Source organism: Oncorhynchus mykiss, chromosome 24 (genome assembly GCF_057628025.1).
Source record: "Oncorhynchus mykiss isolate SJ-2025 chromosome 24, ASM5762802v1, whole genome shotgun sequence".
NCBI lineage: Eukaryota > Metazoa > Chordata > Actinopteri > Salmoniformes > Salmonidae > Oncorhynchus > Oncorhynchus mykiss.
Window position 1 is genome coordinate 12,256,504 of NC_143045.1, and position 12,208 is coordinate 12,268,711.

At 43.5% G+C, this 12,208-nt stretch overlaps 2 protein-coding genes across 5 annotated transcripts; both read right to left on the bottom strand.

Annotated features, from left to right (window-relative positions):
• Positions 1 to 52: 52 nt before the first annotated feature.
• LOC110503749 (large ribosomal subunit protein mL44) lies at positions 53 to 2,704 on the bottom strand. The gene is given in 5 exon segments (XM_021582253.3): positions 53 to 379; positions 382 to 518; positions 735 to 913; positions 1,036 to 1,504; positions 2,498 to 2,704. Coding segments are annotated over 5 exon segments (1,038 nt in total). The 5' UTR covers positions 2,674 to 2,704; the 3' UTR covers positions 53 to 302.
• Positions 2,705 to 3,204: 500 nt separating this feature from the next.
• LOC110503750 (mitochondrial fission factor homolog B) lies at positions 3,205 to 8,625 on the bottom strand. 4 transcript variants are annotated; one of them, XM_021582254.3, is made up of 8 exons: positions 8,415 to 8,625; positions 7,541 to 7,755; positions 7,174 to 7,346; positions 6,754 to 6,845; positions 5,824 to 5,988; positions 5,012 to 5,068; positions 4,190 to 4,280; positions 3,205 to 4,074 (listed from the first exon to the last, which is right to left on the bottom strand). In XM_021582254.3, the coding sequence occupies exons 1-8, from the start codon at positions 8,435 to 8,437 to the stop codon at positions 3,943 to 3,945; spliced, it is 948 nt and encodes a 315-aa protein (XP_021437929.1). In that variant the 5' UTR covers positions 8,438 to 8,625; the 3' UTR covers positions 3,205 to 3,942. The 4 variants fall into 4 exon arrangements, with proteins under 4 accessions (XP_021437929.1, XP_036817653.1, XP_090075247.1 ...); XM_036961758.2 differs by lacking the exon at positions 5,824 to 5,988 and having other exon boundaries at positions 8,415 to 8,612; XM_090219121.1 differs by lacking the exon at positions 5,012 to 5,068 and having other exon boundaries at positions 8,415 to 8,612.
• Positions 8,626 to 12,208: the final 3,583 nt, after the last annotated feature.

Consider the following 12,208-nt stretch of genomic DNA (forward strand, 5'->3'; position numbering starts at 1 on the left):
ATAACACCTAATAATAAGCAGACAAGGAGAAACCAAAGATGGTATGATACACTTTCTTTGAAGAGATGTGCTCAGGGATACAGATTTATTATGGACATGAAACATTTAGCTTTTAGATCAATAATCTATTACACAAAAAAACTATATTTTGCCCAAGGACAGTCCTCTAATTGCAAGGCTGATGAGACCACATAGTTTGGAGGGTAATTCCTGTGTCTGTAGGTATGAGTCTGTCAGAGGTTGGTCCTGATAGGCTAAGGGAACCGCTTGACTTTGACCCTCTGTTGTGTCAAGAGCTGTCATCAACTGATGGAAGACATTGTAGTGCTTGGGGTGACGTCCTTTAGCTGCTGCTGAAGGATTGGAGGCCAGGAGCCTGAGGCTGCTCCACTGCAGAGAAGTCACAGGGTCTCCGGTTCTCAGTGTAGCCATAGAGTTTCCTCAGGGCCACGCGTGCCGCCTCCTCCTCCGCAGCCAGAACGGTCTCCCCTGGAGCCTCGGCAAGGAGCTTCTTATCACTGAGGACACATACTCACTCAGTAACATGATCAACAAACAAATAAGTACCGGCAGAACACTACCACATACCTCACACATACTCCATAAGTAATGTAAAGAGTTTGTCCTGACCAGAAAAAAACACTTTCAGTCCTGGGACACAGCGTATTCCTGGTGAGGAAAATCTCCTGACTTTATCAGGGGGTGTACTGATGGGAGTGACCAGCGAGGCATACCTGTACAGCCCTACAAAGTAGAGTGGGAGCACAGTGCCGGCGCCGGCCGACCTGGTGAGGCGAGGCTCTGGGAGGGCCATGTTCCTCTTGGACAACTCCTCCACCAGCAGCCCCATTGGGTTTACCACCGACCACATCTCAAACAGGTCTTTCCCTACCAGCTGAGTGACCAGGAAATCCTGAAAGGAGAGAAGAGGGCATGGGAGGTGTGATCATCTTCAGCTACACAAACAAACTAATGTAAATTTGAGATGATTAATCATGTTGAGGTGGGTGTTGAAAGTTGTAAGAATCTTCTTACCCGAAGGAAAAGGCCTGCTCTCTCAGCTCCACTGCTCTCCTGGAGTGCTCCGATCACAGCGAGGAACGTACTGTGCAATACTTCATCAGGGACCGGGAATTGAGCGCTCATAGTTAGGTCCTCGATGGCAAGGTTCCGTGCCACAAGGCACACGACTGGATGACTGGTCAGGTGCGCGACAATGGCGACCACTCCCATGCTGGGCAGGCTAGGGAAGCTAGCCCTGCACCAGTCAGACAAGAAGCTCTTGGTGAACTCCAAGCCCTGTCTGTGCAGCTGAATGTTGTCCCCCAGGACTAGAGCGGCCATTTCAGAGTCCACACCGAGTGCCTGCCTCCTCTCTTGCTCTGACTGAATGTAACAGGGGTTCACAAAGGCTGTCTTCAGGAGCTCCGGGGAGAAACTTTCTTTAAGGCGGCTGCTGAATGCCTGGACTTCTGCATGGTAGTCCCAGTTAGGTTTTTGAGCACTAGGAGACAGAACATAGGGAAATTCATAACGAAGATCACGGTACATGCAATCAGTATGTAGCTAAGATACTGACAGGTGTATAAACTTGAGCACACAGCCATACAATCTCCACAGACAAACATTGGCAGTAAAATGGCCTTACTAAATAAAGAGCTCAGAGACTTTCAACGCCTCGGTCAAATGTAAGTGCTGTTATTGTGAAGTGGCAATGACTAGGAGCAACAACAGCTCAGCCGCAAAGTGGTAGGCCACACAGCTCACAGAACGGGACCGGCGAGTGCTGAAGCGCGTAAAAATCATCTGTCCTCAGTTTCAACACTCACTACTGAGTTCCAAACTGCCTCTGGAAGCAACGTCAGCACAAGAACGGTTTGCCTGGAGCTTCATGAAATGTGTTTCCATGGCCGAGCAGCCGCACACAAGCCTAAGTTCACCATGCACAATGCAAAGCGTTGGTTGGAGTGGTGTAAAGTTCGCCGCCATTGGACTCTGGAGCAGTGGAAACGTGTTCCCTGGAGTGATGAATCACGCCGCACTTTTGTTTATTTTTTTACTTTATTTAACTAGGCAAGTCATTAATGGCCATGATTGTGGAATAACAAGTGTCCATATACTTTTGTTCATGTAGTGTAGTCTGTTCTATATTGGCTAGCCAGCTAATTTCCGTATTTATTGTCAATTGCTCCAGATTCTATAGCCCATGTCCAATCGATTGTCAAATTGATCCTATTAAGATAACTGACTGACCTAGTTAAATAAAAATTAAGAACTCAAGAACAAATTGTTATTTACAATGACGGCCTACCATTAGGCCTCCTGCGGGGACGTATTGCATTAGATAACGAACAGGTGCACTGGATTTTACACAAAATGGTTGAATTCTGCATCCTATTTATGCCAACTTTCTTATCAAGCTAACCATGAACACCAATGGCCTTGACCCCTATGATACCAAGAAAACGTTACCTTACTAAGCTAGCATTTTACATACCGTGGCTTAGGTGGTGGAGGCCCTTCTATCTTCAACTTTCTTTCCATCAAAAGAGTATATGCTTTCATCCATCGCTTCTTCTCTCGGGTATGTGTAAGGAGTACATTTCTACAAACATGTTGATAGTGAATTCCAAATGTTAGCACACCACGACTTACAATGTATCCAGACGCCATGACAGTTTTCTGATGGTGTGGGACTATGAAAACCTTCCGGAAAGCAACCATAAAGCGCCAAATTAGTTCCAGATTATAAACGGTTCCATTTTACGTTGTAATAACATAGTAATAACAATATACTTAATACTAATTAACAATGTTAGGCAGGGAGTAATGACCTACATTTAGTTCAACTAGTAATTTCATTAGATTTAGCAGTAGCTTGGTGTTTAATAGGCTAAATCACTGTATTTAATAGGCTAATTTACACATTCTGTTTACATCTGACCACTGGGTGATCTGTTCATGCAATTTTTAGTCTGACATTTCAGATTTAGATGTGAGAATCGTTCATGAAGTGGTTTGGACGTAGTAAACTACTTTTTCTAAGTCACTTTAGAAAAGCTATATTTTTCTTACGGGTAACTTTAGTGTAGTTTATCTTCTTTTAGTGTGAAGTAATTGGTCAACTATATTTTCAGAGTAGCTTCCCCAACACTGCTAATTAATACTGGTAACAACTAATATAACTAAACTCAAACATCCAAATTAGCTATTTTGTCATTTATTCCAATAAAATTGCATGACTCTCAGCATAATATGCTGGTACATTACAACTGAAAACTACAACCAATTTGATAACATTGTGCTTCAGCCAGAAAGTACTTGGTAAAACAAAAAAGGTAGTAACTGAAGATAAAATATGAGAAAAAGCATATCATGCTTATGGCTTGGTGGATATGGGCCATACATAATCAATAAATAATAATAACATAATGAATAGTGTAATAGCAACAGTGTGACTTTATATTTCCTTGCAGTACTATACATCAATTAAAACCATTAGTCAATTTTACATTATGTATTATCTTACAATATAACAGCAGTGCTTCACAATATATATTTATTTTTTTATCTTTTCACATCATTCCAATTCCCAATAAATATTTAACCCATTTCGATGCGTCTTATGTTATAATTTTCTTTAGACCTCTTATCTGTTGGAAATACCTCAGGAGCAATGATAACAACTGAGTAACATGAAGAAATATTTACAGCCGAGTCATTCTTTGATTCTTAAGCAACAAAAAAAATATAGCATTGTAAAAAATAATTACAAGTACATGTATACAATAAAATGAAATCAAACATCCCATTGCCCAAGAGCAAGGCTGTCCAGCACTGTGGCTAAATGCAGAGAGTACATTTGTCTACCATTTGAAACATAGCCTCTTCCCTCCTCTTCTATGTTCTCCACTCTCTGTCAGTGGTTCCGAGAAAAGGATTCTAGCGGCGGAACCAAACCCAGCTGTTGATAAGCCAGAAGGCTACGGTGACGGAGTACATGATCATCTCACGTTTGGCCCTCTCCTTGTTCTCCTCTTCTATGAGCTGGAGCCTCCGGTTCAGCTTGATGATCTACAGGCACACCAATGACAATCACATCAACACCACCAACCAATATAGCCAAAACAAAAACTGCTGAATGATATACCTTCCGTAGAAGTACAGTCAAGACGTATTAGGAGCAGACCTGACGTCGAAGCGTTGCTGCATCTACGACAGCCATGTCATCAGGAGCCATGGAAACATCCAGAGTAGTGTCTAGAGTGGCCAGGTTAAGCCTTGGGTGAAGAGAAATAGACCAAACACATCCTGGTTAACCATTTCTATCATGGATCAGGCAAGATGATATTTCTGATCATTGATCATAATATGACATTGAAGTTCTCAGCTTAATGATCAATGATTGAACTATTGTCAATGTATTTCTATTATAAATAAATTCACAATACATTGACAATAGTTCAATAGACCGGCATTACTCATTGCCCAACTATCTTTTCAACTAATATTGGAAACATTGACAGCAATGACACTCATCCTCTGACAATAACTACAGCCTATATCAGGGGTATTCAACGCTGACCCTACAAGGTCCGGAGCCTGCTGGTTCTGTTCTACCTGATCATTATTTGTACACACCTGATGTTCCAGGTCTAAATAAGTTCCTGATTAGGGGGCACAATGAAAAAAACGTAGTGGAACTGGCTTGCTGAAGAGGTTGCCTAGTGGTTAGAGCATTGGGCCAGTAACCGAAAGGTTGCAAGATCGAATCCCCGAGATAACAAGGTAAAAATCTGTTGTTCTGCCTCTGAATAAGGCAGTTAACCCACTGTTCTTAGACCGTCATTGTAAATAAGAATTTGTTCTTAACTGACTTGCCGTTAAATAATTGTTAAAAATAACAAATAAAAAAGGGTCCAGAGTTGAGTATGAGGGGCCTATATTATGAAAGGAAAGGAGGAAAAAGGAAGAAAGAGAGGAGTGAAGTCTACGTGCCAGGTGGAGTTACCTGGATTCATGCAGGGGGTTAGAGGTCGAGGCAGACCCCCCTCGCAGTGACGGCTTGCTGAAGAGGGCAGAAACAAGGAAGGGAGAGAGGAAGCAATAGAAAGAAATGGAGCAGCACACCAAAGTACAGTCTCACACTTACAATCCCAAAGTCTCTCACACTCACTCAGGTCTTAAGACTTCCATCATGCATTATAAAACTGACCTCTGTAAGACTGCCAATATATTCATCTCCAAAACACTAACTTCTCCTCAGAGTAGACAATAGATGTCACTATATAGGTTGGCTGTTGACAATGCTTGATAATGGCTTTACAACACATGGATAGAGCAAGAAGAGGACTAATTTAAAACGGACTGTTTTCAATGAAAATATGACTGAGATCATCACACTACTCCCCTATCACAGCTCGATAAAAGACACAGCTCGATAACAGCACATCAAGCAAAGTCAATCTTGATTTCAATGATAAATATACATCATGACATATTAATAGTGTTACTGAATGTTAGAAATGACCAGGTGTTTCCTACCCATTGCCCCAAAATAAATGATCAAAATATGGTCAATAAAAAATCATTTTGTTCATCGAGCAAATATCCAAATTCAATTATCGTAGATTTTTTAAATTGTCCAAATAGCCGAGATTTGATGACCCTGTCCACACGAAAGAGACAACAGCAGGGACTTCATTGCCTCAAGAGAGAATTAATACAATTGTACTGTGTTGAATTTTGGGGTTAATCTCTGCACAGTGAGCAGAGTGGGAGAGGTCAGCCTAGAGATGACCTTAAGAGGGGTCATGAGATCACCTGCGGTGGTTCTCGTCCAGAACCTCCAAGACCTGCTGGTAGGCCCGGCGCGTGGTGGACTGGATGAAAGAGAGAACGCCGCTAGCGCTGTACAGGTTCTGTTCGTCCTCGGCCATGGCGAGAGGGGGGAAGACGCGAAGAGGGGCTGGGGGGAACGGGGTCACACTGCCCCCACCAACACGAGTGGCCAAGCCAGAGAAAACAGAGCAGAGAGAGCGAGAGAGTGAATAAGAGGGAGGGGAGAAAGACCATCTGCACTTTACTCACTGAGCAGAGATAACAGCCACCAAAGAGTGACAGATGGTACTGATGGGGTGATGCCAAACAGATCATACTAGTGCACCATTGAACTATACCTAACCCTCTACCAGGAAGGGAGATGCAGAAACAAAAGCATGGAAAGGTCCTAATTAAAGGTCCCAATGAATCATCCCCCACAAAGCTGCTCTGAACAAAAGAGGATCCCCAAGGACTTCATATAGTGAAATAAGCTTTGAACAAATTAAATGGCTCTATGCCAAGTTTACTGTAAGGTGCCTCTCCCTGGTACAGTATAATATATTAATATGTTAATAGTGAAGAGAATTAAGAGCAAGTTTTAGTACCATGCTCAGGACAGGAGGAAACTACACTACCTTCAGTGACACAGCATTGCAACAGCACTGGGTGCAGACCCAAAGACAGGTTCCAACCAAACAGGCTACAGAGTGAGCAACAACACCGTTGAGATACAGACACCCAACTACAGCCAAGTCTTTATCACAACAAACAGAGAGTGAGAGATGGACAAACAGGTCAGCAGACAGGGGAAAACCACTGGAGAGATGGGAGGAAAAGGACAGGCTTCCAGAAAAGGAGAGGGGTGTGGTGGTGGTGGTGGATTGTGCATGGCACTACTGGGGTGTGGACCACAGTTGATAGGCTACTTACGTTGAATCGTTTCTGGCAATCTGGCCATTGTGACGGACAGTGGTGTTCTCGCTGGCTGAACGTTCCCGCCGCAACCGCCCTTGCAAACGCACCTATGAGAAGGGGAGAACAGTTAAATACTAAAATCCCCTTCCTGTAAAATACTGACTTTGCCTTCACATTCAAATAAATTCCACATTCAGTGTAGAGGATGTGGTTCTGTGAACTAAGATCACAAGACAAATGGCCATGCCAGAGATCTGAACATTTGTGTAAGCTCAAATAACTAATGTCTAAGCTTTAGCTCAAAGAGCTAGCACAGTCTTGAGTTGCTTGGGTGACCAGGGTTTGATACCGCTTGTTCACACATGCCTGCCCTGGTCCATCACATCAACCCATCAGTACTTTCTGTTCATCTCTAGACTTTCCAGCCTCCAGTACCTCCTCACTGGGCTGGGCTGGGGCTGCACTGCGCTCCATTTCCATGAAGTCCAGTGGCCGCTCGTTGAGGGTGAGGACCCGAGGAGGGGTCTTCAGGGACAGGCTCTCTAGCGGGGTGGACTGGATCAAGTCCAGGTCTCTGGGCCTGGGGAACTGAGAGTCCTCACTGTCTCCTGAGAAGAGCAGTCAGGAGGGGTGTCACATAAGGGCCAATACAGGGTTATGTTTATTAAGACTTGAAACCTAAAACAGTTTGCAATGGAAAATGAAACTTGTGTCTGGAAGAACATCATCGATTTTGAGCCTAATGAACATGGTCCACGAGTATCAACACTACAGAGACCCTGTAGAGGACCAATGTGGCTACCTGACATTACGATCCTCTCTGGGACCTGCATCATGACGTTGTGCAGGTCATGTGAGCCTGCCTCGGGGTTGTCATGACCGTAGGGGCCAATTTTGAGCATCTCTGGAATCCTCATGCGCTGGCTGATGCCCTCTGTGTACTCCAGCTCGTAGTGGATGCGGTTCATCTCCGCCATCTCTGCAGTGGGAGAGGGGAATGCTGCTCCGTTCATTTGGCTGAAAAATATTTTTAAAAGCGTCATTTACTTTCAATATCAGCAAACCCAACTAACTGGTTACACAACATTGTTTGGGATTCCCCTTCACAACAATAATACAACGACAAGCAAGTTTCAGTTTATGTATTAAGAGAAGAGGCGCTAAAATAAAATGCTTATCCATGTAGCCACATATAGGCTTATTTTTAACTAACTATACCCCAGGAAACCTTGATGGTGATGGTCTTCGTCGTTGGATTAAAATATAACGAATGTTCGCGATGCTATCATGTGATAAAGATAAAAGGAGCATCTGAATCAATGGCCTGAATGTATCTCCACTCTCCAAATGAGGACAACTTACTAATAGCTAGTATTTTCACCAATGAAACCAAAATAGACCTTGGATGGCTGGAATATCAGCAAAAAATAGCTGTCTAGGTATCAAGCTGGCTAGCTAGCTAAATTAGCTATCTAGATATGTTGGTGCGCTTAGTGTCTGTAATGTTTACCCATATAAAGCCCCATAAATGCAATTCCAAATAGTATTTAGCGAGTAGCAAGCTAACTACTGACTGCGGCCTGACCAGATACTTTGAAATGTCGGTATGACAGGCAGTTATCTAGCACGCTAGCTCAATTTCTAGCTGGTAGTGGTAGCTACCTAGCTGGCCTTACCCTTTGGTTTGTTCTTCTCCCATCAATTAAATATACGTGCAAAAATGGATATGGTCCAGCTGAAGATTCAAGAGTGCATTACAAATGATGTAGCATCCTTATATGTTGATTCCAGGAAGCTGAAAGGGACAACAATGTACACTGCCGCCCTGAATGAATGTAATGGATGGGGACCGAAACCGGAAGTTGTTTTACGTCACATGAAAATGATTGTTCTTGGTACAATAAAATACCTGTTATAATATCTGTTGTAATGATTTCTGCAGTGTTGGAAAAAGTACCCAATTGTCATATTTGGGTAAAAGTAAAGATACACTACATGGCCAAAAGTATGTGGACACATGCTCATCGAACATCTCATTTCAAAATAATGGGCATTAATATGGAGTTGGTCCCCCCTTTGCAGCTATAACAGCCTCCACTCTTCTGGGAAGGCTTTCCACTAGATGTTGGAATGCAGGGACTTGCTTCCACTCAGCCACGAGAGCATTATTGAGGTTGGGCACTGATGTTGGGCTATTAGGCCTGGCTTGCAGTCGGAGTTCCCATTCATCTCAAAGGTCTTCCATGGGGTTGAGGTCAGGTCTCTGTGCAGGCCAGTCAATCTCTTCCATACCGATCTGTATGGACCTCGCTTTGTGCATGGGGCACTGTCGTGCTGAAACAGGAAAGGGCTTTCCCCAAACTGTTGTCACAAAGCTGGAAGCCCAGAACCGTCTACAATGTCATTTTATGCTGTAGCATTAAGATTTCCCTTCTTTGGGACTAATGGGCCTAGCCCGAACCATGAAAAACAGCCCCAAACCATTATTCCTCCTCCACCTAACTTTACAGTTGGCACTATGCATTGGGGCAGGTAGCGTTCTCCTGGCATTTGCCAAACCCAGATCGTCAGTCGGACTGCCAGATAGCGAAGCGTGATTCATCACTCAGAGAACCTGTTTCCACTGTTTCAGAGTCCAATGGCAACGAGCTTTACACCACTCCAGCAGACGCTTGGTATTGAGCATTGTGATCGTAGGCTTGTGTGCAGCTGCTCAGCCATGGAAACCCATTTCATGACGCGCCCGACGAACAGTTCTTGTGCTGACGTTGCTTCCAGAGGAAAGACGATTTGTACGTGCTTTGCGCTTCAGCACTCGGTGGTCCTGTTCTGTGAGCTTATGTGGCCTACCACTTTGCAGACTGAGCTGTTGTTGCTCCTAGACGTTTCCACTTCACAATAACAGCACTTACAGTTAAAAGTCACTGAGCTCTTCAGTACAGGCCATTCTACTGCTAATGTTTGTCTATGGAGATTGCATGGCTGTTCGATTTTATGCACCTGTCAGCAACGGGTGTGGCTGAAATAGCCAAATCCACTAATTTGAAGGGAGTCCACATGACCCCGTAAAATACTACTTGAGTAAAAGTCTAAAAGTCTATGGTTTTACTTTAAGTATCAAAAGTAAATGTAATTGCTAAAATATACTAAAGTATCAAAATTAAAAGTATAAATTATTTCAAATTCCTTATATTAAGCAAACCAGACGGCATCAAATTCTTGCTTTTTTAATTTGAATTTATTTGAATTTATTTCACCTTTATTTAACCAGGTAGGCAAGTTGAGAACAAGTTATCATTTAGAATTGCGACCTGGCCAAGATATAGCAAAGAAGTTCGACACATACAACAACACAGCGTTACACATGGAGTAAAACAAACATACAGTCAATAATACAGTAGAAAAATAAGTCTATATACAATGTGAGCAAATGAGGTGAGATAAGGGAGGTAAAGGCAAAAAAAAGGCCATGGTGGCGAAGTAAATACAATATAGCTAGTAAAACACTGGAATGGTAGATTTGCAGTGGAAGAATGTGCAAAGTAGAGATAGAAATAATGGGGTGCAAAGGAGCTAAATAAATAAATAAATACAGTAGGGGGAGAGGTAGTTGTTTGGACTAAATTATAGATGGGCTATGTACAGGTGCAGTAATCTGTGAGCTGCTCTGACAGCTGGTGCTTAAAGCTAGTGAGGGAGATAAGTGTTTCCAGTTTCAGAGATTTTTGTAATTCGTTCCAATCATTTGCAGCAGAGAACTGGAAGGAGAGGCGGCCAAAGGAAGAATTGGCTTTGGGGGCGACCAGAGAGATATACCTGCTGGAGCGCGTGCTACAGGTGGGTGCTGCTATGGTGACCAGCGAGCTGAGATAAGGGGGGACTTTACCTAGCAGGGTCTTGTAGATGACCTGGAGCCAGTGGGTTTGGCGACGAGTATGAAGCAAGGGCCAGCCAACGAGAGCATACAGGTCACAGTGGTGGGTAGTACATGTGGCTTTGTTGAGAAAACGGATGACACTGTGATAGACTGCATCCAATTTATTTATATAGGGTATTGGAGGCTATTTTGTAAATGACATCGCCGAAGTCGAGGATCGGTAAGATGGTCAGTTTTACAAGGGTATTGTTTGGCAGCATGAGTGAAGGATGCTTTGTTGCGAAATAGGAAGCCAATTCTAGATTTAACTTTGGATTGGAGATGTTTGATGTGAGTCTGCAAGGAGAGTTTACAGTCTAACCAGACACCTAGGAATTTATAGTTGTCCACATATTCTAAGTCTGAACCATCCAGAGTAGTGATGTTGGACGGGCGGGCAGGTGCAGGCAGCGATCGGTTGAAGAGCATGCATTTAGTTTTACTTGTATTTAAGAGAAATTGGAGGCCACGGAAGGAGAGTTGTATGGCATTGAAGCTCATCTGGAGGGTTGCTAACACAGTGTCCAAAGAAGGGCCAGAAGTATACAGAATGGTGTCGTATGCGTAGAGGTGGATCAGAGTCTCACCAGCAGCAAGACCGACATCATTGATGTATACAGAGAAGAGAGTCGGTCCAAGAATTGAACCCTGTGGCACCCCCATATAGACTGTCAGAGGCCTGGACAACAGGCCCTCCTTTTTGACACACTGAACTCTGTCAGAGAAGTGGTTGGTGAACCAGGCCAGGCAATCATTTGAGAAACCAAGGCTATCGATTCTGCCGATGAAGATGTGGTGATTGACAGAGTCGAAAGCCTTGGCCAGGTCAATGAATACGGCTACACAGTATTGTTTCTTATTGATGCCGGTTAAGATATAATTTAGGACCTTGAGCGTGGCTGAGGTGCACCCATGACCAGCTCTGAAACCAGATTGCATAGCGGAGAAGATATGGTGGGATTCGAAATGGTCGGTAATCTGTTTATTGACTTGGCTTTCGAAGACCTTAGAAAGGCAGGGCAGGATTGATATAGATCTGTAGCAGTTTGGGTCAAGAGTGTCCCCCCCTTTGAAGAGGGGGATGACCGCAGCTGCTTTCCAATCTTTGGGAATCTCAGACAAAAAAAATAAAAAATCTAAATTATAGTGGATTTATCGGTGGTGACAGTGTTTCCTATCCTCAGTGCAGTGGGCAGCTGGGTGGAGGTGTTCTTATTCTCCATGGACTTTACAGTGTCCCAGAACTTTTTTGAGTTTGTGTTGCAGGAAGCAAATTTCTGCTTGAAAAAGCTAGCCTTGACTTTTCTAACTGCCTGTGTATATTGGTTTCTAGCTTCCCTGAAAAGTTGCATATCACGTGGGCTGTTCGATGCTAATGCAGAACGCCAAAGGATGTTTTTGTGTTGGTTAAGGGCAGTTAGGTCTGGAGAGAACCAAGGGCTATATCTGTCCCTGGTTCTAAATGTCTTGAATGGGGCATGCTTATTTAAGATGGTGAGGAAGGCATTTAAAAAAAATAACCAGGCATCCTCTACTGACGGGAGGAGATCAATA

What these genes read in the sequence shown, in the direction of transcription:
- LOC110503750 (XM_021582254.3), bottom strand. Translation starts at nt 8,437, where the DNA reads ATGGGAGAAGAACAAACCAAAGG. An exon ending in GGAGAAGAACAAACCAAAGG is followed by an intron (nt 7,756 to 8,414) that starts GTAAGGCCAGCT and finishes AATATTTTTCAG; the next exon opens with CCAAATGAACGGAGCAGCAT. An exon ending in ATTGCCAGAAACGATTCAAC is followed by an intron (nt 5,989 to 6,753) that starts GTAAGTAGCCTA and finishes TGGTGGGGGCAG; the next exon opens with TGTGACCCCGTTCCCCCCAG.